The 22,733-nt window shown below is 36.9% G+C and overlaps 2 protein-coding genes across 4 annotated transcripts in view; one reads left to right on the top strand and one right to left on the bottom strand.

Annotated features, from left to right (window-relative positions):
- The window catches only part of TIMP4 (TIMP metallopeptidase inhibitor 4), a 29,468-nt gene extending 15,056 nt beyond the window's left edge, over nt 1–14,412 (top strand). The window contains exons 2-5 of the mRNA XM_075053291.1: nt 4,708–4,805; nt 9,658–9,772; nt 10,426–10,550; nt 10,723–14,412. Of these exons, the coding sequence (XP_074909392.1) occupies nt 4,708–4,805; nt 9,658–9,772; nt 10,426–10,550; nt 10,723–10,920 (536 nt within the window). The 3' untranslated portion in view covers nt 10,921–14,412. The remainder of the gene's footprint in view (nt 1–4,707; nt 4,806–9,657; nt 9,773–10,425; nt 10,551–10,722) is intronic.
- SYN2 (synapsin II) overlaps nt 1–22,733 on the bottom strand; it is a 191,677-nt gene that overhangs the window by 76,865 nt on the left and 92,079 nt on the right. For all 3 annotated transcript variants that reach the window (XM_075053289.1, XM_075053288.1, XM_075053290.1), the window contains exon 5: nt 17,067–17,156. In XM_075053289.1, the coding sequence (XP_074909390.1) occupies nt 17,067–17,156 (90 nt within the window). The remainder of the gene's footprint in view (nt 1–17,066; nt 17,157–22,733) is intronic.

The following is a 22,733-nucleotide window of genomic DNA, read 5'->3' as shown; positions in this document are numbered from 1 at the left end:
CAGCTAGTATTTCAAACTGGATGCATCCATCGTGATAATAATCTAGAAATCTCTTCTAATTCTAGAAGACAATGAAATATTTTTCTTCTGATAGAAAAAAAAAAACTCAGAAAAAAAAATACTGAACTAAACCCAACTTAAGTAAAACAACAGTTCAATAGTAGTCTGTATATCTCATAGTACTGTGACCTGAACACACTTGACAACTTTGTTCAGGGTGTAGCTTGAGTGTTTTTAGAGTCCAAACAGATGACAAAAGAGATTTTCAAAGCTCCAAGTGTCTGGCTCCCTATCTGCCCATCTTTAAAATCTGCACTCTTTCTAGGAATATTTTTAATCTTATATTTTGTTTATTTTTAGGTTTACATATTAAAATAACAGTGCACATAAGCAATTATGATTTCTTGTTCTTATGTCCAGTAATATCTTAAATATTTTCCTATGTAAGTATTTTTCACTATATAGTTACTGATATTTAACAGATACTGGGGAAAAAAAGATCTCATTTATTCATCAGTTTTTACCTTCTCCCTTACATCTTATTTCTTAAGGATAATAAAGTTAATCTGGAGAGTGAACTCCAATTTGTTTTCCTTTTTGGAGGAGTAATAAAGTCGATTAATTTTGTTGAGTAAAGTTGCCTCTCTTCAAATAATAGTTCTGTGATCAATAGGTTAAGGAAAAAGGCTAAATAGCATAATCTTAAAACTTGCGTAAGTATAATAATATTATATAAAATAGTATCATAAAGACTATATTATTTAATAATATTAACTTGTAACAACGACAGTAATTCTTCACTAAACAGTTTTCCCTTTGTTAATGCCTTAGAAATAACTCCAGAGTCTAAAAAGGTACTACTTCTAGGGAACATCAGAATTTCAGTGGACAAAGCGCAAGGGTGTACTTTATTCTGATTGCATCGATATCTCTGACTTGGTATGGGGCCTTCAGTGTGCTGCTCGATTCTTTGTGTCTCCTCTTCTGTGAAAAAGATGCTTGTATTTCATTGCATATGTCTCTGTAGTGTGGTAAAATTAATCTAATAGCAGTGAATTTCTTTTAAAACAAGCCCCTAGTAGAAGTAGTTCCTCATGAACATTAAAACCTCTAATACACAAGGTGATGGTACAGTTTATTTACAGGTAAATAATTAGCGTAGCTAATTTCAGAGAGAAATCACCCAGGTTTAGGAAAGATGCAGTTAATGCCTAACCTTCTACCCTTATCATATATAAACACTTTTGTATTGCATAAACCCCGACACTTTTCTCCTGACTCTATAAACACAAATATATCCGAAGTTATATTCAGGCAGTTCTGTCCTTTACCCAGTTTTGTGGATGTAGAAATGGTTGGGAGATGTTTATTATTATTCAGGAAAGAAGGAATCAAAATATTCTTAACACATTTCTAATAATGAATACCCAATAGCCAAGCCAATTTACTAATTAGAACACTGTCCTCCAATAACTGCAATACGCTGTGACACTAGTCACCAAAGCAGCAGTTGCTCACAGAGGCAGCAACTTGACGTTATGGACTCGGCATAAGCGTGGGAGCCACGAACTGCCAGTACGATTTCTGTTCTGAGGCCCTGTTCTACCTGCCCCCCGCATGGCTGTGATCATGTTAACTTCCTTGCAGCTCAGTCACCAGAGACAACCTGCAGCTGCAAAGTGGGGATAGAAGGTTAAATTTTATAAAAGCACCACGAGTTACAAAATATGAGTTCTGCAGAAATGCTACATCCTACTACTGAAATATTAGAGTGAACGGCTTTTGAAAAACCACATATATTTTTAATGCAGAACGAATTTGAGGCAGACTGAATCATTGGCATTAGAATATGAAGGCTATGCATATGTATTTCATATATGTAAATTCCTCATAAGGAACCAATAACCATCTGACAGCTAAAATGACATTATTGCACTAAACAACCAGAGGTTGTTCTCAGTCAAACAGAGGAGAAGCCAAGCCAGCCATGGTATACTTGAAACCATTTCTTGAAAAGAAGTGCAGACTAGGAGGAATCCTAACTTATAACCACGAGTGAAGAGAGGGAGATGGCCAGGCCCAGGAATGCTCAATCAGGAAGTGCTTGTGGTTAAAAACAGAAGCAACCACATGAATAAGAGGTTTTAGGAGACAGCTAGACGACACTGATTGCAAAAAAAATATTAAAGCACAGAAAAAAGAAAACCAAGAAGGATTAACAGGCCCCAAAAGATCCGTGTGCATTTGAGTCTGGTTTCAGGAGAATAGAAAAGTAAAACCCAAATAACTAAAGATTTAGACATCCTGTAACAATAAAACTTTCTTGTCATTTAAAAAAAAAGATCTCAATTTGGTCTTCCTTCACCATCTGGAAGCTTTCTCTTAAACAAACAAATGAATTAAACACACACAACATAAAAATAGTTTTCATTTTCTTCTACACACCCAGAAAAAGATCTCTTAATGACAAACCCCCAAATGTTATACTTTCAGCCTTGCATAACTCCATGGAGACCCTTTGAGCTATCATTGATCATCCGTAATGTTCCTCTCAGACACTAGTAAGCAGAATTTAATAAAAAATATGAAAATGAGTAACATTTCAATATTAAACGCAAGGGGAAAAGTAGTTTTAATTATCCTACAAATGTCTACATTAGGTAGGCAGGAAAAGATTTCCTGCATACAAACCATGTTATGGTATTAAGAAAACAATGGAGCTAGCTCCCAACTGTTGTCTCACCCCTTACCTTCTATATTGAATGAACTCTTTAATGAGAAAACCTTTTTTTAGGAAGTAATGATGCAGTGGAAAGCAATGCAAAACAAAACAACATGATTCTAATTTGACCTTTCCAGCAGTATAGTACGCACAATCCACAATACTTTTTATCTGGAATTAGATCAAAGCACTTAAGGAGTACTGTTAATTTGTGGGAACATAACACATCTGCAGATGATTAAAGAGATGCTGCCACTTACCATTTGAAATGAGGAATTTGCTGTTCATACTTAAAAGAACTCTTTCCTTTCAATCCAACCCATAAGACTAGAATGCTCCTTTAAATAAGTTCTTTAAATGAGTTTAAATGGCTTGGGAGGAGGGAGCATTGTGCTAAAAGATAGAGGACTCAAGCTTTGAAGCTGTAGGCATCTGCATCGTGCTGATTATTACATTTAGTTTGCTCTGCTAATAAGCAAGGAAATGAGAATTGCCCATTATTAGATGGGACTGACCTCTATTTGGCTGTAAGGAAAATTACAATCTGGGTTTCTTATTCTTTTTCTTTAGATATGAAGTTTAGAGGTCAATCTATCAAAGAAATGCTTTTGGGGGAAAAGCCTGATTTTGATGCCGAAAGATTTTCCTCTGCATCATCTTGATATTTTTTTCAGTGAACGGGAAGTATGAGGATTTCACTGTAAGAGTGGTCAAACCCTGGAACAGGGGCCGAGGGAGGCTGCAGAACCTCCATCCTCGGGGATACTCAAAACTCAGCTGGGGACGGCCCTGAGCGTCCTGATTCAAGTTGAGCAAGAGGTTGGACTAGACCTCCAGAGGCTCCTTCTAACCTAGCTTATTCTATGAAACGTCATGCCTGTTTCATACTAATTTTGATAGAATGGTTCCTTTCATCATGAAAAATAAAAACAAAATAAAAAAAGAAGGCGTCTGAGAGTTGCCCTCATACTGAAGACTATTTTCCGGTCTCTATCGTACCTACAGATGCAGATGTCCTTGCACAGATCCACCTCTGCCCAATTGCGAGTTGGACTTAACAGTTGAAGTGGCGTTCGACTGTTGATTGCTCCGGCCTTTGCCAGTACCTCTCCATGCAGATACAGATTGTTTGTTCTAACAAGTACTACATCTGCAGAGGAGCTGTGATAGCAGCCATCCAGAACTGAGCAAAAACAGGACTCTCAGTACTTTTGCTGGATAGAAGTCCCCAGAGAAATTTTGGCCACATACCATATTCTTACAATCTTGTTACTCTCTGTGCCTAATAGTCCTGGTATATTTTAAACAGCGTATACAAGCAAGGTGCCTCAAACAGACAGGAAAATAAACCATTTCTTCTTTCATAAAATCTCATACTTGCCTTGTTTAAAGAATAGGAAGTAAATAAAATGTATCAAAAGAGGGAGTAATTAATTTTTACAGGTTAACACAACTAATGATGTGCTACGTTAAGGAAAATGCTAAAAAGTTATAGTCTCAGAAAAATGAATGAAAGACTTTTCTCTTCTTGTCTTCTGATTTCATGCATAAAACTGATGCTTTAATCTTGTCTGGCACCATCTTTCAGAGTGTTAACGTCAAGTTGATTTAACTGATCAACAATTCTTCTGTCATCAACAGAAGTGTCCATTTCATTTGCTCATTGATTATAATGATGGGTGTTTTATAAAATTTTATGGGATTCAAGTTTTTCAAAGATTTTGATGGACAGTTTTTGTCAAAACTGAGCAGTAACTTCATTTGGATTTCCAGAATCATGGAAATTCAGATTTATATCACAGGCAGACCACTTATTTTTATTTTCAGGAGTTAACTCAGTCTAGTGTTCTTATAGTAACAAGCCTTAAAATCTACTTCTAGCTAAAGTGTAAAAACAATGCTAAAATCTATCAATATAATTTTCGCTATTGCTTGTAAAATGAGATATATGCTTATTTGCATTAAAATCTTTTTCTCTATTACAGTGATTCGAGCAAAAATATCCAGTGAAAAGGTGGTTCCTGCCAGTGATGATCCTCTTGATACCCACAAAATGATCCGGTATGAAATCAAACAAATAAAGGTACATGGAATCACTTAGCTATTTTGAAGTTCAATGCTGATAACCTATGTACATGACTACAATTTTGCCCCAGGTGCTTTAAGCTGGAAAAGGCTCAGCTGCGTCCATGGTTAGACCCAGGTAAACTACATGGAATAATTCAAAGTAGGGACTAAAAAAAGGGGGAAAAAGAAAAAAAAAGGAAAGGAAAGGAAAGGAAAGGAAAGGAAAGGAAAGGAAAGGAAAGGAAAGGAAAGGAAAGGAAAGGAAAGGAAAGGAAAGGAAAGGAAAGGAAAGGAAAGGAAAGGAAAGGAAAGGAAAGGAAAGGAAAGGAAAGGAAAGGAAAGGAAAGGGAGAAAAGAAAGCTGTTCTGACATTAATGAGCTGCTTGCTAAATAACTATATTTTGACAAAAATTTCTGTTATTCGCAACTGCTTTATGAAGACTTTATGAAAACCTACTTCAGTCTATGAATGGTGTTCAATACACATTTGCTGTTTCTGGTGGATATTTGATCACCTATGTTGCATTATGATACTGCAAATCTCTGGCTGGATGATGCAAACTTTATAACCAGAGGAAAGCACTTCCAGCTGAAATAGCAAGGACCTTTGCTCATAAGTGAATAGGGATATTTGCAGAAACAAGAGTCCTTCCCTGATATTCATATAAACAAAAAATCTATTTGTATGAATGTTGCTAGGAAAGCAAACACAGAGTGGGAGCACCCAAAAATACAGTCACTCAGAATCTCACAGGATTTTCCCATTATTTGTTCAGCTCCAATAAGGAGACATATTCATTAATGTACTTTAAGAAGAAATATCTTGATCACATTCAACTAACCATCAATCTCTCACTGATGGAAAAAAGGTCATGATCTACCCGTTTCTGGAATACGCAAAAGAGAGATAGTGTCTTTCAATTAAAATGCGTTAGTGTGCATTGGTGGGGGGTTTCGTTTGTTTGTTTGTTTTAAGTCTTCTAGGTGGTTTTATCTCTCATTTTTCATAGACTATTATTTTGTACTATTTGTATTGATTTGTGTTATTACATTTACTGGGAACACTTAAGTAGATCATTATGGATGGCTATGTGCTTTCAAAAAAAATTTTAATCCTTCAAATTGTATCAGTAGATCACCTCACAGGAGCTTTATTAAGAAAAATGCATGGTAAACAACAATATCTCAAAATATTCACAAAGATAGGTAGCACATCTGACTGCTGTTAAGGTTTTATAGCAATTTCAACAAGCCAATTCTTTTTATCTTGCTAAAACAAACCCCAAAACTCTTCACCATCTGCCACTTTCTGTCTTCATAAACTATTAAGGATATTTTCAAATGTTTCTTTATAGAAATAAGTATGTAAGTACCAGAGCAATTCTCTTTCCTTCCATTAGCACTTCAATATCCTGTTGCTCCCCTGCAACACTTCAGTAACCTTGTAGAAAAGCAAATTATCTTATACTTCAGCACAAAAAAAGAAGTCTAGTCCATGTTGTTATTTTCAGTCTATAATCATGTTCTTCAGTAACAGCACACTGGAATCTCTGAAATACATTCATATATTGGAGCTGCTTTAGAGCTTCTGCCAAATTTTTGTAAGTGGAGGCCTATTCAAAACTCAGGCATCAGTAAGAGATCTCTAATTCCACTAAGCTTCAGAAGGCAAGTCAGCTAGGACTGGACAAACCAGAGAGTTTTCTTTTCTAATAAAAGATCCTCTACATCATTACATACAAGCTTAGACTAAAGACAAATGGGTCATAATAGCCCCACCCTTCAAATTCTTGCTTCTGGCCAGAAGAGAGTTAAGAAGAGGTAGGAGCTGAGGCTTCCACCCACGCACGCAGGCTGCTCAGCTGCGTTGGGACCCCGCTCCCTGCTCAGCGTCTCTAACAAAAACAATAGAAGGATTTTTGTTTGAAATCTCCACAACGCAGAGCAGGTGAGCAAACAGGAGCTTCTGTAAACTGCAAATCTTTTGTGGGATGGCTAGTAAACTCAGTGTGGCACCGAAACAAATCCCTGAAGGCATCTTTGCCCGTGCCTGGTAAATCACACAGGAACTGACAAAGAGTGATGTAACCAGTTATATTCTAAGCATATCGTTCAGAGGTAGCATACAGGTAAAAATTAAACAGGACAGGGTATACTGAAAAACTACTGAGAAACATTCACTTTTAAGTCAACAGAAGTTCAATAAGAAAGTGTTATGGATAACACTGTAAAGTCTGCATCAAGTTAAAAAAAGTAAAGATAGAGTGAGGAATTTTAAATAGCTCATGCTTGTAAGCATTTGGTAAGTGTAAAATAATCAATTAAAATAATATAACGTTGTATACAATCGGTCAGATTTGGCCACCTCCATGGAGCGGGACAATTCACAGACTGCCTAACAACGACACAGAAATAGCTTGTCGGAGATCTGCAAACTGAGCCTCGTGGATCAGTGACCTCACTTGTGTATCTCAGTTTCCCGAATAACTGAGAACTTGGTTGACCAGAGTAATAACTTGATAACACTGTTTCTTACTTTTTCCCTCAGATGATAACATTTAAAAGAACCTCAGTCAACAGTGTATGTCAAATAGTAGAATATTCTCTTTTCACTGTTAAAGAGTCTTTCTTGAGCGCTTACAGACTGATTTCTCATATTGTAAATTTGATGACCTGCAGTTAGGATAAACCGAACAGTCCTTTTAATGTCCGATGGCACTGATCACCTGTTTCTGGCTAACCCTGTGCATACACCTTCACAGGATTGGGGGGGGATATGCTAAGAATTTGCTTTATATAACGTAGAAAGTAAGAATAGACTTGCTAATCATGTCTTTTGAGCTGTAAGATCTATCAAGCTAAAACATGATTATCAACTCAGTATTAGTTTTGGTGAATACTTTTTAAGCCACACACGTGTTCACACTTCCCTCAGCAATTCTTCTCCCCTCTTGGAAAAGAAACACAGACCCTACAGAGGTTACACTTTACTGCAACTGTAAATTCAGCAAAATGCTGCTGTTTCTCTTTTATATTACTCTCTGGGCTGTTTGACATGTAATGTTAGTGTGGCTGGTTTATGCTACTCCTATTACAAAAACTGTATTTCTGTTATTTTAAATCCAGTGCATTAGGCTTAGCATTAAAGCATTGGTATTTTTGGAGAGAAATATTAAATATGATTTAGTTATTCATTTTCAGAAATTAAAAAAAATAATGATGGGGTTTATTCATTTTATAGATACAGGTTGCCATGTTAAGGAGCCATACATTTTTCAATTACTGTTATTTTCTTTTATTGCAATATTTACAGCATTATACTAAAGAGGGAAGAAAATATATGATTTCTATGAAATTGAATATTTGTCTTCATAATATTATTGTTATTGACTTGGTCATCATACCTACTCCAAGGAACCAGCTGAATATTAAAACAGAACTCCAGTCAGAGGGTACTTGCCTAGTTCACATAGTAACGACATACTGGAAATCTGCATCTGGCACCTGCACCATGAATAAGGCAGATTTAAGCATAGCAGAAGCAGGGGATTCGCGTTTCGAAGATGGCAGAAATCGAAGGGCTGGGTTAGCAATCAGGCAGATTCTCCGCAACACACGTGCAGCCTGCTCCTGCTGCCTCACGTGGGCATCTTTCTGAGAACTCTGATATTGGGCTGACATACCAGACTACTTTTATCTAATGAAATTGGACACATTTTCACCATCTTTCTGTATGTTTTCTATTATTTTCACTGCTGCTTTGTACGGGATACCGGTTTGGGTTTTGGTTTGGTGTGTTTGTTTTTTCTACTAAGTATTTCAAATTCACATCTAATATTTTTGGATCAGAAGCCCAATGACAACAACTTTTGGCTTCTTTTATTCCATAAACAAGGCTTCAGAAAAATCAACATATTACAGTGTATTTTCTAGTGCCCTGTACTATTTAAATCTCCTGAGAGAACCTGAGTAACAAGAACACATTTTCCAGTGACGCCAGCTGCAACTGGGAGAGCCTGCCCTTGGGAGCTGTGAGCCTCGCGATTGTCCGCAGCTGTCAACACACAGCATGATGTCACCCAATGGGGCCCCCGAAGTGTCGGGGCTTCACTTATGTCATATTAGGTGATGACAGGCATCCTGAGGCTGATTACCATCTTATGGTTCCTTCTCACGTTTGGACACAACTAAATTTTGTTTTGATCTTTTAATGGCTTATTTAAGAATTATTTTCATAGTTGGAAACACTAGTTAAGGAGCAGCCACCCTGAACCCTGCGCAGGCTTTGATCCTGAACCTACCCCTTTTGGTGCTGCAGGCTATAAATTCAAAGAGCTGGATCCCATTTTCCAACAGTTATTTGAGAAGGTCGCATTGGGCAAAATTCTGGATGGGGAAAACCAGCTTGATTTAATGACCGAATGTAAGAATAACACTCTTGAAGACACACACCATCACACTGATCAAGATAAAATTTTCCGTATTAATATATTGAGGCATTTTTGCCTCTTACAACGCTCCAGCACCTTGTTTGAGATGAATGCTGTCTCTGCATTATTCCTTAAATGGAAGATGCCAATAGAATATGAATTGATGGGGAAGCTTTAAAGATCCATTAAAAGCACTAAAAAAGCACATTTAAAAACCTGTAATTTAAAAAAAATGAAGACTTAATTTCCTTCTAAAAATAATGGACACATTTCATTTAGTGTAGAGACAGGGTCTAATTGTTGGTATTTTCTCACATAAGTTCAGACTTCAGAGCCTTTTTTAAAGAGATGCACCAGGCATGTCTTTCGGCTGCTGTTTGCAACTGTTTTTTCATGTTTGTTTTCCACTACTGACTTTCTGTTTCTCATAATTTTCAGATGTTTAAAGGATTTGAAAAGCTCAAGGATGTCCAGTATGTCTATACCCCTTTTGATTCATCACTCTGTGGAGTGAAACTAGAAGCTAACAACAAAAAACAGTATCTTTTGACAGGTAAAATGTAACAAAATGAATGTACCTATAAAACTAGAAGTAACTGCTTAGATTGACTTTGCAAAGATATGCCAGCCCTTGTTAAAAAATAATATATTTATGTACTAAATAATACAAACACAATGAAATGTACAAATTGTGTAAAGCTGTAATTATACCGTGATCTTACATGTTTTCCATCCTTCGTCCAACAATCTTAAAGCAGTTTCGAAGGAAGCCAAGGTCAGTAACTATGTAATTAGTAAATAGGAAGTATGCCATTATAATTTGTTTAAAACCAACAGTACTGATTTTCCCAGGAATGAAAACATGCTTAATGAGACAACACATGCCTACATGTATGCAAATTTAGGGTTTTAAGTAATTACAGATTTTTCTCTGGAGTCCTGAAATACTACTGCATTTGCATCCATGCCTTGCTGGCAGATTATCAGCATCTTTTGAAAAATATCCTTCTTAAATCTTTTACATTTATTCAGCATGCAATCAGCAGAATGGTTCTCTCAGTTATAATTACATTCATTGACAAAAGTGTGAAACAGGACTAATTTGGTGCAATTAGTTAAAAACTTCAGGTATTCTTGCAATTTATTTCAGTATTTAGGAAACAGTTTTATTTGCTTGCCTTATTTTTCTTATTTTCCATGCTGTAGGCCAAATTTTAAGTGATGGTAAAGTCCTCATCCATTTATGCAACTACATTGAGCCATGGGATGATTTATCCTTGTCTCAAAAGAAGAGTCTTAATCAGAGATACCAAATGGGCTGTGGCTGCAAAGTAAGTATAGAACGAAACACTGTCTAATGGTGGAACCTACCTTCCAGACACTAGCAGCTTTCACTGGTGGGAACTGTTCTCCGATACACCATATATTTTATATTATTTGAGAATAAATACCGTTTTAAAGAAACCTGCAATATACTGAATTAATGTACTATTTCACCTTTAGATTACTACCTGCTACATGGTGCCCTGTTCAATCACAACACCAAATGAGTGCCTCTGGACAGACTGGCTCATAGAAAGAAAGCTATACGGGCACCAAGCCAAGCACTATGCCTGTATCAAGAGAAGTGATGGCACTTGCAGCTGGTACCGAGGTGGTCCTCCCCCAGAGAAAGAGTTTATTGATATCAGCGAACCTTAAAATGATCACATCCTAAAAAGCCTTGGAGTCTAATTCCATCAAACATTGCACGCTCACAGCTTTGAACTGCCATCGTCTAATGTATCTGTTGCTTAGAAACAAAAACAAATTGTCCTGTACAGCTAAAGTACAAGTCTGTGGAATTGGCACTCTCGCACGATGAGGAACAAATCTCCTGGAGGTAGCTACTCTGTAAAGTTATGCTTTGCACAGAGAGGCTTAAGCCGAGAATGCTCCTCTATGTCCTCTAAGGCATAGCAAGTTTCCCTTTTACCAATATGAATGTACAAGAACAAAAGAATTGCCAGATTTTTTTCCCCCTATTTCTGTTAACCTACAGATTAAGAGAGCCCCATGTTTTATTCCAAATCTTTTTGATGAACTACGGAATGTTTTATAGAACTATTTTTTTCTGTATGAAAGTCTTCTGATACAAAAGAATTATTGTACAGTGTATATGTAAAGTATTATAACAATGTGCTATAAAAAATTCAAAAATCCCTGTATTTCCTTACCTGTTGAAACAAGCTGAACACTTCTGTGATTAAAACAATCTGTGCTCTGTATTTTGTATGTTACTTATGTCATAGCTTTCTTTATCTACAGCGTTGTAACTGTCATTGATAACTAAGTTAAACAGCCTTGATAATCAAAAGCCTCTTACCCAATTCAATATTCCTAGGACTAGCTATACCTCGTCAAAAGAAAAGCCAGATGTTCTAATGCTTCAGCATTTTATGGAACCAACACAAATAACGACAGGCTAAAACTGCTTATATTTACAGAAACCATGTCCATCATCACAGCAGCTGTAGTACTCGATACTGCTTCTCTAACTATGTGACTAGGTCATTGGATTTCAGCACTGTTAAAAGCTTTGGCTTTAGAAACTCATGTAAAAATATATGCAATAGATATTGAATAACTTACACTGCAAGTGATTTCTAAAAATCTCTTAAACATTTGACCATATTTAATAGTTTAAATTTACATTAATGATTTTTCATTCATGAATACCCATCGTAGTCTGTCATAATGAATTTGGTGACTCATGAACTTATACTAGAGAAGTGTTACAACATATTTTGCCTTCTAGTTTTTTAGTGTCTTAACTTTTATGAATTGATTACTGTAGTTAGTAACTAATCTCACACATATTTAAGTTTACAAAAGTAATTCAATTCACAGTGGTAAAACTTAAGAAGTTATTTCAGTAAATGCCAAAGTTTAGACAGTTGTCCTACTGCTTGTGTTCTAGAAACTGAATGAGAACCATCACGCAGGATATGAATCTGTAATAGCTGCCATTTCTGACATATTTTACTCTCTCCAATTTTCTCCATTGAGTTTCTTTCGCTTCATTCCAATTTTGCCTAGAAGTCACTCTCATGTATTCCTCATATGAGAATTTAGAACATCAAGCAGAGATTTAGCCAGTTCTGTTCTCGTTTGGTTAGATCAGGTCTATTTAAGGGTTTAACACAAACACTTATTCCTGCTAACCATAGTGTGACATTCCCTGCCTGTGGGCTCATTAAGAACCAGAGCTGTTATTGTCTATTGGTTCAAGCGTCCAGTTTTCCAAATAGTTCCTTTAGTCTTTTTGCTACAGAGTCCTTATAAAATCATCGGGACTTAAACTTGCAAAGAAGATATGCACATCTTTAAGCGTATAAGCATCTCTAATACCATTCAATTTGATGAAGGAGTAGTTTGGACATAAAATTCAGCATGTCCCATGTATCTTGTCACACCCTAAGGTATGTTGTATTGGATATATAATGTATACTTGCAAAAAAAGCCTGTATAAATGATTTTTGTGGCATGTTCTGTTCATGTTTCTAATGTTTATTTTGACGATTGCATGAATCCATATTTAAAGGATAGGTTTGAAAACACTTTTGTGAGAATACTCTTATTTACTTTTTTTGTGGCTAAACTTATACAATTCCAATGAAGTGCAATTGGTGCAAGGCCAACAGGAAGGCACACCATTATTCCTTTGAGGAATATATGTCCCTTAATAGTCAACATTTCACTTTTTATTTACTGTACATCAGTTTTGCTGGTTTAATTTACAATCCCAAATTAAAACACCATATATTTGTGCTGCCAAATGTAAAGCCTAGCTCATTTTCTGCTTTGCTAGAGACAAACAAAAAATTACCTAATGCTAATTTGGACCATAAACTTGTTATGGCTACTTACATAAACGAAATAAAAAGGCTACATTTCTTCCAAAAAGGAATTGATATTGCAGAGACAATATTGAGTGTATTTACTGTCAGTGCTGTGCATTTATGTTACTAATTTAAAGAAAGAGTTAAAAACAGACCTTATATCCTCATGTCAAACCAAAACAATTCCTAGACAAGCCTGCAAGAGCTTAATAACCATACAAAGTCTTATTCAAGCACATGACTAATTAATATTCAATACATGTACAGTGTAGCATTTGTTTCCAAATCCATTTTGATGTAATGGTGTCTTTTGAATAGCACTCTGCCACAAACAGATATTTTCTGCTTTTTAACTCAACATAGTTCTGTTTCTATTTCAGTTTTATAGTAATTAGACCTTCAACTAAACTAACCCAACTCAGATTGCCTTCTTTACATACCTTGTAAAATATGTTTTCTTTGATATTTATGAACAAACTGTAATATGAATTGTATGCCATAATTAGTTTTAAAAACATTTTATATTTGACCTGCCATAAGATATCCCATATGAGGTGTTTTGAAATTAATGGCCGTCCACTTTGATTTCTGTCTGAGCATAAATCTGGCCAAACTTCCCACAATAGATGGTACAAAGATTTTTTTTTTTTTTCTCATATCAATAAATATGGCAAGAAAAGCTTTACAAAAAACCCTCTCAAAATGAGTTGTTATTTTCCCTGAGATTCAGCACTGATAAAGATTATGAAAAGGATTAACTACAATGCAGCATTCCGAATATGTTATTTTACTATCAAGATTTTTACTGTAGTGGCATTGGTATATTATCAACAGCAGATTTTTTTTACAACATTTTATTTTTACTTCTTGAAAATGTGTATGTGTTATATGAAAGGTTAGAGCAGAAATATAGCCTGGTAAAACATTTTATTCTAATTTGAAAATGACTCACATGACTTATGATAAGAGTAGGGAACAGAACAGAGAAGGGAGACTGTACAGGTGAATGGTTGTAAAAGCAACACCTTGAATATTGCTGGCTTTTTCTTAAATGTTCCAGTTAAGTTTTAATTAAATTGTCCAACAATTATGTTGAAAAAGCCGGGGTTTTTTTCATGACAGAGAACACAAGAGGTGGGAATGTAGTGAAATAAAGGGAACTAATTACTGAGGGAAAGGCTGTAGTTATGACTCAACTAGCAATGAGTTCAAAAAGCCTCACAGCGTTTTGTATAGTTTTAATCAGTCCGAGATGAATGTTTCTGTTTCAAAAAGTGTTTCATTAAAGCAGCTCCGTTTTTACACAAAAGAATGGCATCTTTGTTTATTTACCTTTTATTGCCATCTAAAGACTTCGTACAAATGATCACCATAGTATGAAAGAAGCAAAAGAAACAGAAGCACAACCGTACCTCTGGCATGCTCAGATGAAAACTCAATTGACAGAGATTTGGAGTTTTCCCCTGCTCCCCCCACACCCCAACTGGTTTGCACTGGAGGGGAGGGAAAGAGTTCTAGGTTACTATCTGGAGAGTAAGAAGGGAAGGAGCGAACACAAGAGGAACTACAAAAAATTATTTTAAACTGCAAATACCAGATTCTGTAAAAGTAAATGCAAATGAGGCCAGCTATTAATAAACAGTGTTTAAAAACCAACAAAATGTAAATACCATTATATGATTTCAACTCATCAACTAGAAGACTCTGATATCCAAATCATCTTACAACCCATTCTAGAAATTTGAAAAAAATGCTATCTTGTACCCTGTTGCCTGATTATTTTTCAAGCCACAAATTTCCAAATAATTTATTGAGAAGGAAAAAACAAACAAATGAGCTTCATCACAATCAATTACTACAGCACCTCGAAACGATGTATGGCAATGCCATACCGAACTGCATTAATTTTCTTTAGATTAACATTCATTACGTAGAAATATTAAAAAAATTACTCAGCTGTGGAGAACATTAACATTCAAAAGTTCAAACAAAAGACAAATAACTTATCAATTCAGGCATTAATGAGCAATGCAGATGAATGAAGGGGGGACAAAACCACTCAATTATTTGTTATACTCTTAGGCAAAATATGCCTTACAAGCACATACACACATTTTCTTGTTTGTGTTCTATTACTGAATTTGAAGTCAATCAGTTGTTCAAGACAGCAGTTTGCAATTGAACTGGTAGACCTTCAACAGGGTCATACTATGTAAAAATTAAAAGCTAACACATTAATTCTTGTGCCAGAATTATAGGATATTTTCTTTGTTTCCACGTACTGCAATTTAGCAATGCGTTAAAAGGCCTGCTTTTTCAATAAAATCACAGAATCATAGAATATCTCCAGTTGGAAGGGACCCATAAGATCATCGAGTCCAAATCCCTGCTCCTCGCAGGACTACCTAAAACTAAACCAGATGACTAAGAGCATCGTCCAGATGCTCCTTGAACTCTGGACAGGCTTGGTGCCGTGACCACTTCCCCGGGAAGCCTGAACAATAGCTGATAAAATAATGAAGAAAGAACAATAAATTGTGTGCAGGAAATTATAAACCAGCTTTAAACTTGGACATTCTCAGGAAAATAGAGGGATATAAAACTTATTACCATTTAGAAAAGCATCTTGCAAAACATGAGATGTGGTTCTGCTTCTCCACCTGTTAGGAATGAATCCCTAAGGCATAAAACACTTCCTTTGCATACCCCCGCCCCCCCAAATTTTATAAAGTTGTATATTTTCCTGACAAATTCATCAACAAAAAATCCCTTCCATTCTGAAAAGATGTGACTGTCTGGGACAACATTTAGATCTGCTGCTCCAGATCAGTACCATTCTCCTTTGGCTCTACAAAACTTCTGTGTAGCAAATTTACTAAAACTAGATAACTGTGGTGAAAACTCTTTTCAGAAGTGTCATATGTGACAAGAGAAGTGGAAACATCTGTGAGTCAGTAGTCCAAAGAAACCAGAGAGAACTGGGAAAGCAGTATGAAGAGCCATCCTGCTGCTCTTGCAATACATCAAAAAGTACAGCAGAACTGCACCATACTGTGTTTACTACCAAAAGATGAGACAGATGTGGGAGAAAGAAGACTTTAAAAAAAATCTTAGTCAACTGCTGGCACTGAGGCTTATCTTAGATGCCACCTATGATAACGAAGTGCTAGCCAGAGTCTCAAGACAGACACACAGCAATTACAGCTTGGGGACCTTAGATAAACAGCTAACTAACATATTTATTATGACCTTGCAATGGCACTTGAATCACAGCTGTGTGACATATGCTGAATGGATTATATTCTAAAAATAATTGATGCTTCTCTGCTAGTCTATTCAATCAGCAAATAGCGTCCCTCCAGTTTCTCTCAGTGCTGAAAGTATTTTGTCTAGAAAAATAAACCCAGGAAAGAATTTCTGTTTAGAAATGGTAAAAAAAGTAAGAAAAAAATGTCTGCAGCATAAGACAGGTCACGAGTAAAGGTCGTGTTATTTTTATGAATGCATTTATGTCCGTAAAGGACTGGGAATCAATGTCAGCTCAGGTACATGAATATCACCAGTCATAACCACCCCGATTTTAGATGAGTTCAAAGTTTTACACTGACAGGCACATAGCCTTGTGCATGATCTACAAAGACAATAAACTCTTTGAACATATCATAAAGAACTAGGCTGAAAACAAACCGTAAAAGTAACTCTTGCACTTTAATAGTTGTTCTGTGTCTTTATAAGCATTTAATCTCTTTAAGATCTGAAGTTGGTTAGCTGAAAAATGACTACCTTCACATCTGAAAATCTTCAAGTTAACCATCACAATGCTTTCAAGTGGTCACCCAGCCTCATCCCTCTGAAAGCTTCCAAAGTGGCTTTTAAAATGGACAGTAAATGGGGAAGTGAATTGTGTGTTTACAGTTCCTGTTTTACAGAGGCAATAAGCAAATTTAGCATTGTATTTGCACGTACCATTTCCTTGTGATTTGGATAGAACGTTTGCTCAATTAAAGGGAACTTCTCTGGACCCAAAGTTTTGTAGACAGACACCAGCTGGGCAAACTGTAAAATAAAGCAAAACAAAACAAAAAGCTTAGGAGAGAAACCACATTCTACCAAAATGATCTCATACTGTCATTTTGCTTCTTCTCTTCTGCATTTCATAAACTCAGCAAATACACATACACGTTATACACTTTCTCTCTCCTCCTCTCTCACGTGCACACCTTTTTGATCCATCCAAGCTACGACTTCATAAACACTGACACTGAAATGCAATTTTGCAAGACTGGCAAACAGAGAAAAGCAGTAACTATGTCATATGTAACAAGTCAGGTGAATAACAAACAAGAGAATTCTAATTTCCTGGGCTCTAGCCATGTACCATAGCCACATAGCTATTCTTCCACAATCAACAAAGATGTTGATAACTTAAACAGCTACATGTTATTGCCATTTCTATTAAAGTTTTATTTCTAGGTCCTATACGATAGACTGTAGTATCTTAACACAGAAAGCAAAACAACATTTAAACACAAAAAGACAAAGAATTTTTTATTAAATAGAAACGTATTTTGGGGCTGTTCTTTCTCTTTAGTGAACAGATCAACTCTTCTGCTGTAACAGTTCAAAAACTAAATCACTCCTGAAATCACAGCTCAGCAAGCGAGGTTTCTAGGGAGCAAGACGACTTTGGCAGTCAGAAGAGCACTATTGTTTCAAGACTCCAAAGCTCTGGCTTGTACATGCCTGTGATGTGTTTAATTGTCATTATGCCAACATGAGACATAAACAACTTGGCACAACAGTTTGAATAGTGGGATTTGCTGGTTACAAACAGGAAAAAAGCAAAGAACAATAGAACTCTGTCCATAATGCAGTTTGATCAAATACCTACTCTGTTAATGCAATTTAGGGTGCAGGAATAGTTAAAAATGTTTAAAGGGGAAAAAAAATGGTGAAAGCTTTGCATCACATTTCCAGCTGGCATAGAGAATTTGTTTAATTTAGTGGTGTTTACTTAGGTTTGGTAAAACATGTATTTAAATTTTGAAGTCCAGTGGAAAATACCTTAATGAGGAGTAGTTTTCACCAAAAGCTTAAGAAATTCTAGTTGGATAGTGTGCTGTACAACGCATACCTCAATGAAAGGAAATATTATCACAGCTACCAAAATAAGGTGGTTTGCAAATAGGATTCCTAACAACTTACCATTTATTTCTGTTATCAGAGATCTAAATTCAAAATTTCATAACCAAATACTGCCTATTAAATACATGATTTTTACCGAACAATTGTTATGTTAAAATAATTCTATTTACCTATGTTTAAGTAAAAAACACCTTTAAAAAATTCCTATGATTGTGTTTCCTGTGATTCTTATTTTCTTTTCCATTTTCACTGAAAGCAAGGGAAAGACAGTGACAAACTGACACTATTTGTAGGGGTTGTGGCATTCATTCGAGAGGTAAGAAAGCTGTAATTCATATCGTAGTAGCAACCATTTGTTTACTTAAAACAAAATAGTATCAACTACAGACAATACACATCTATCACTCTAAAGTATCCTCTAATTGAGTAATTAAGCTATGAAATAGCATGTAGGAAAAGCAGGTTTAAATTTCCTGAAGCAGAGAGGAGAAATAACTCAGACTTCCCACAGCCAAGGGAATGATTTATCCCTTGCCCCTACTGGGATGCTGCTTCACCTGTGTGTCTACAATTTTAGGAATCTCTTGTAAAACTTTTCTCCCCCCAAAAAAGCAACTTGATAAATTCAACCCAAATTCACATAAAATTTTGGCATTCTAATTGTACATCCTTAAACCACTATAAATATTTATTTTCCCTGATTCCTACTGGACGATTTATGAAAAAGAATTTCATTTATGTTTTAATGAACTATCAATTTCTATGTGTGGTCTGGACTATATCTTTTTAAATTTTCCTTTTGAGCAGCTGAACCAAACAAACATCAGTTATACAGACTGAAGCAAAAGACCATTTCTGAAAATCCTGTTGTATCTGGACACTTTGGAAGCTATACAGAGCTTACAAATAGGCTGAATATAGAATACTATGTTGCCTGCTTTTCTATCCAAACCAGGTTTTAAAGGTCTGGAAACTACACTAACAAGTTTGAGATGATGTTTTCAGACTTTATAAAAAAAACCCACCAAAACCCCATCATATTAACGCTTTGCCTTGATTAGTTTTGAAAATGTTTTGTTTTACTGGGTGTCGTGGTTTAAGCCCAGCCGGCAACAAAGCATCACAAGGCCACTCGCTCACTCCTCCCCCCTGCCCCTGGTGGGTTGAGGGAGGAGAAAATACAAGGAAAAGCTCGTGGGTCGAGACAAGGACAGGGAGGGATCACTCACCACCTATGGTCATGGGGAAAAACCCAGACTCAGCTTGGGGAAAAAACAAAACCAATTTAATTTACTACCAATCAAATCAGATTAGGATAATGAGAAGTAAAACCAAATCTTTAAACACTGCCCCACCCCTCCTTCCTTCATGGCTCAACTCCACTCCTGGTTTTCTCCATCTCCTCCCCACAGCGGCACAGGGGGACGGGGAATGGGGGTTACGGTCAGTTCATCACACGTTGTCTCTGCCGCTCCTTCCTCCTCCTCACCCTTCTCCTGCTCCAGCGTGGGGTCCCTCCCACAGGAGACAGTCCTCCATTAATTTCTCCAGCATGGGTCCTTCCCACGGGCTACAGTTCTTCACGAACTGCTCCAGCGTGGGTCCCTTCTGTGGGCTGCAGTCCTTCAGGCACAGACTGCTCCAGCATGGGCTTCCCCACAGAGCGGCGGCCATCTTGGAGGGCATCCATCCCCCTGCTCCAGCATGGTCTCCTCTCTCCCTGGGCTGCAGGTGGGCATCTGCTCCCCAGCTCCCCTCCACAGGCGGGGGGGACAGCCTGCCGCCTCACCACGGGCTGCGGGGGCATCCACCTCCTCCCCGCTCCTCCTCCCCTCCTTCTACACTGACCTCGGTATCTGCAGAGGGGTTCCTCTCACATCCCAGTCTCTTGTTCCTCTCACATCCCAGTCTCCTCTCTCGCTGCAGGTTCCCCTCTGAAATCTGTTTTCCCAGAGGCGCTACTGCCGTCGCTGAGGTGCTTGGCCTGGGCCAGAGTTGGGTCCGGCTTGGAGCCGCGGGAGCTTCCAGCAGCTTCTCCCAGGAGCCGGCCCTGCGGCCCTTCCCCTGCTACCAAAACCCCATCACACAACCCCAGAACACTGGGCTAGCTAATATGACCTTAAATTACACTTTTAAACCAAATTAAAGTTTATCAAGTTCTTCCCTGGGCAAGAGCATCATCTTTTTAGATGACAGACTACTGAATTATTATCTAATCCAATGCTGAGTGTTTTCAGATATGGGATGTTTGTGAAATAGAGAACACTGGTAGAGCTACTCTATATTTAAATAAAGTACTTTATATGGATGCCAAAAACCCTGGGAGATTTTAACAATTACGTATAAAAAGAACTTCATCGAGTGTAGTATTTCAGCTGGAGTCTTTTCAACATCAAGAAAAAATAAGGAAGTGGAAAAAGGTCTTTTTGCTCTTATTTTAGCTAGCTGGATTTACTTCTCATTTCAAACTTTGTATCTTATTTTCAGCTCAGAGAGAGATATTCTCAGGTCCATATATTTATGGTTTTCAGATTATTTTTTTAAAAGGAAAATAGTGGGATTTTGTAACATTCTTTGTAATGTCAACTTTTCTCTTGTACTAGGGATTAAATGCTTTCACATCTTGGCCTATAGATTATTCCTCCAAAAAAGAACAGGAGAGCACCAGCTGCACTTTTTCTCCTCTCCAACAAAGTATGGTATGGATGAGAAGAAATACTTAGTCAAAAAAGACACTTAGTCCCTTTGATTTCACGTAAGAGCTTTATGGGGTTTCATTTCACTAAGAATGGAACACTATAAATTTGACTTCATGGTCTACTGCAATCAAGCAGTGCACAGTTACAAAAAATCACTTTGCCAACTTCATGAAGATTTGAATAATGACTTTGCTTATCACTTTAGATGAGTTAAAATGTGCTTAATTACATGCATGCCATCCCTGAAACGCTCAGATTTTTTCCTGAACAAACTGCACAAACTTTTTCCTCAAAGATAATTAGAGATGTTCTTTAAAATTAATTACTCCAGATGGTGCTTTATGTCACCTTTAATTCCAGCAAGCTTCTAATCTCTCTCACCAGACTGAAGGATATATATCATTGTCCATTCCAGTGGAGAATTTCCTGGGATGTTGAATAAGATTTTCATACAACAGACTACTTCACATTTGCCTGTACAGTTGTTCCCTATCAGGGAAGTACCACTGAGCTCTGTACCATAAAACCTTTTCTGTCAGAGATTTTCCTTCATTGTGAGTGTTCATTATCTGTGCTCTTTACAAGTTAAGGCTTGCTTCTGCTGACAGTGGAAGAACTCCAGCCAGACATCTAATACTTCATGGTAACAACTAAAATGATCACAAAATTCTCTGGATAGTCTATTTCACCAAACCAGACAAGCTGGCATTCTCTAGGACTAGAGAAAGAGGAAAACTTTGATGGGTGAACACTTTTTGAATCCCTCTGTCATAAAAAAATGGTGCTTTTAGCTGTGATTTAACTTATCTTTGACTGCTCTAAGGTGTGGGCACATCTACAGAGTGAAGAAATTCCACGCAATACTAGTTTACTTCTGGATTTCCATATATAAATTTGCCTTTTACCAAATGTATTAAATGTGTATCAGTGTTTGTGGCTGAAATTGCTAAAATAAAAATTTCTAAGTTTCTAATATGATCTCAATATTCAGTATCACTGCCAGCTTTCTTTGAACATGTATTACTTAAAAGCAGATGATGCAAAACAGTTTAAAAATTGGGTTGTTATGCTGATCAAACATTTAGAGTAAAAGTTTCATCCTACTGTATACTTAAAGCATTCCTTCGTAAGACTAAGAATTGATGAAAGACAGCTTTCCATGGAAATGCTGTAGAGGTTCCTAGTATTTCTCTGTGAAATGCACAGTAGAGTAAATTATGCCTGAATATGTGTATCGTTACATGCGAGCGCAGCTGGGGGCCTCAGCAACTGGATTTTCCCTTTGAATATACAAAGGGAAGCTCCCTTTTCCCTTACAGTGACCTGCTGAGGTCTCCTGTAGGGTCTGTAGGTTACAAAGCTGAAAGCTGAGGATGGTTTGTGCTACATTTCTATTATAGGAAACTAACAAAGAAGATGACACATTGAATTTTTTATCCCTTTCAGGTAGCACCGTGAAAAATGTCCTGAAGTCCTTTTTTAGGCTGAAATGTCCATTTCTAGGCTGAGGTTCTGAAATGTGGCTGATCATTCCAGAAAAATATGATTGCCTTGTAAGAATAAGAGATGTTTAAAAGCACAGACTGAGTACCATTAGCACAAACATATCAGGGGTCCTTGGTGGCCAACAGATTAAGACACAAACATTGTAGACCCTTCAGAGGGAGAAGAAATTAAGCGGCTGTGTGGAAGGGGCTAGGAGGGTACATTTGACACATGTACTCTGCGCGAGTCAATTGACTTTAACCAAGATTTTTCACTATGTCTGTACTTTAAACACAGTTCCCGT

The sequence above is a fragment of the Buteo buteo genome, chromosome 21 (genome assembly GCF_964188355.1).
Source record: "Buteo buteo chromosome 21, bButBut1.hap1.1, whole genome shotgun sequence".
Taxonomy (NCBI): Eukaryota; Metazoa; Chordata; class Aves; order Accipitriformes; family Accipitridae; genus Buteo; species Buteo buteo.
The sequence above is the reverse complement of the archived record's forward strand: the minus strand, read 5'-3'. Positions and strand labels throughout refer to the sequence as shown.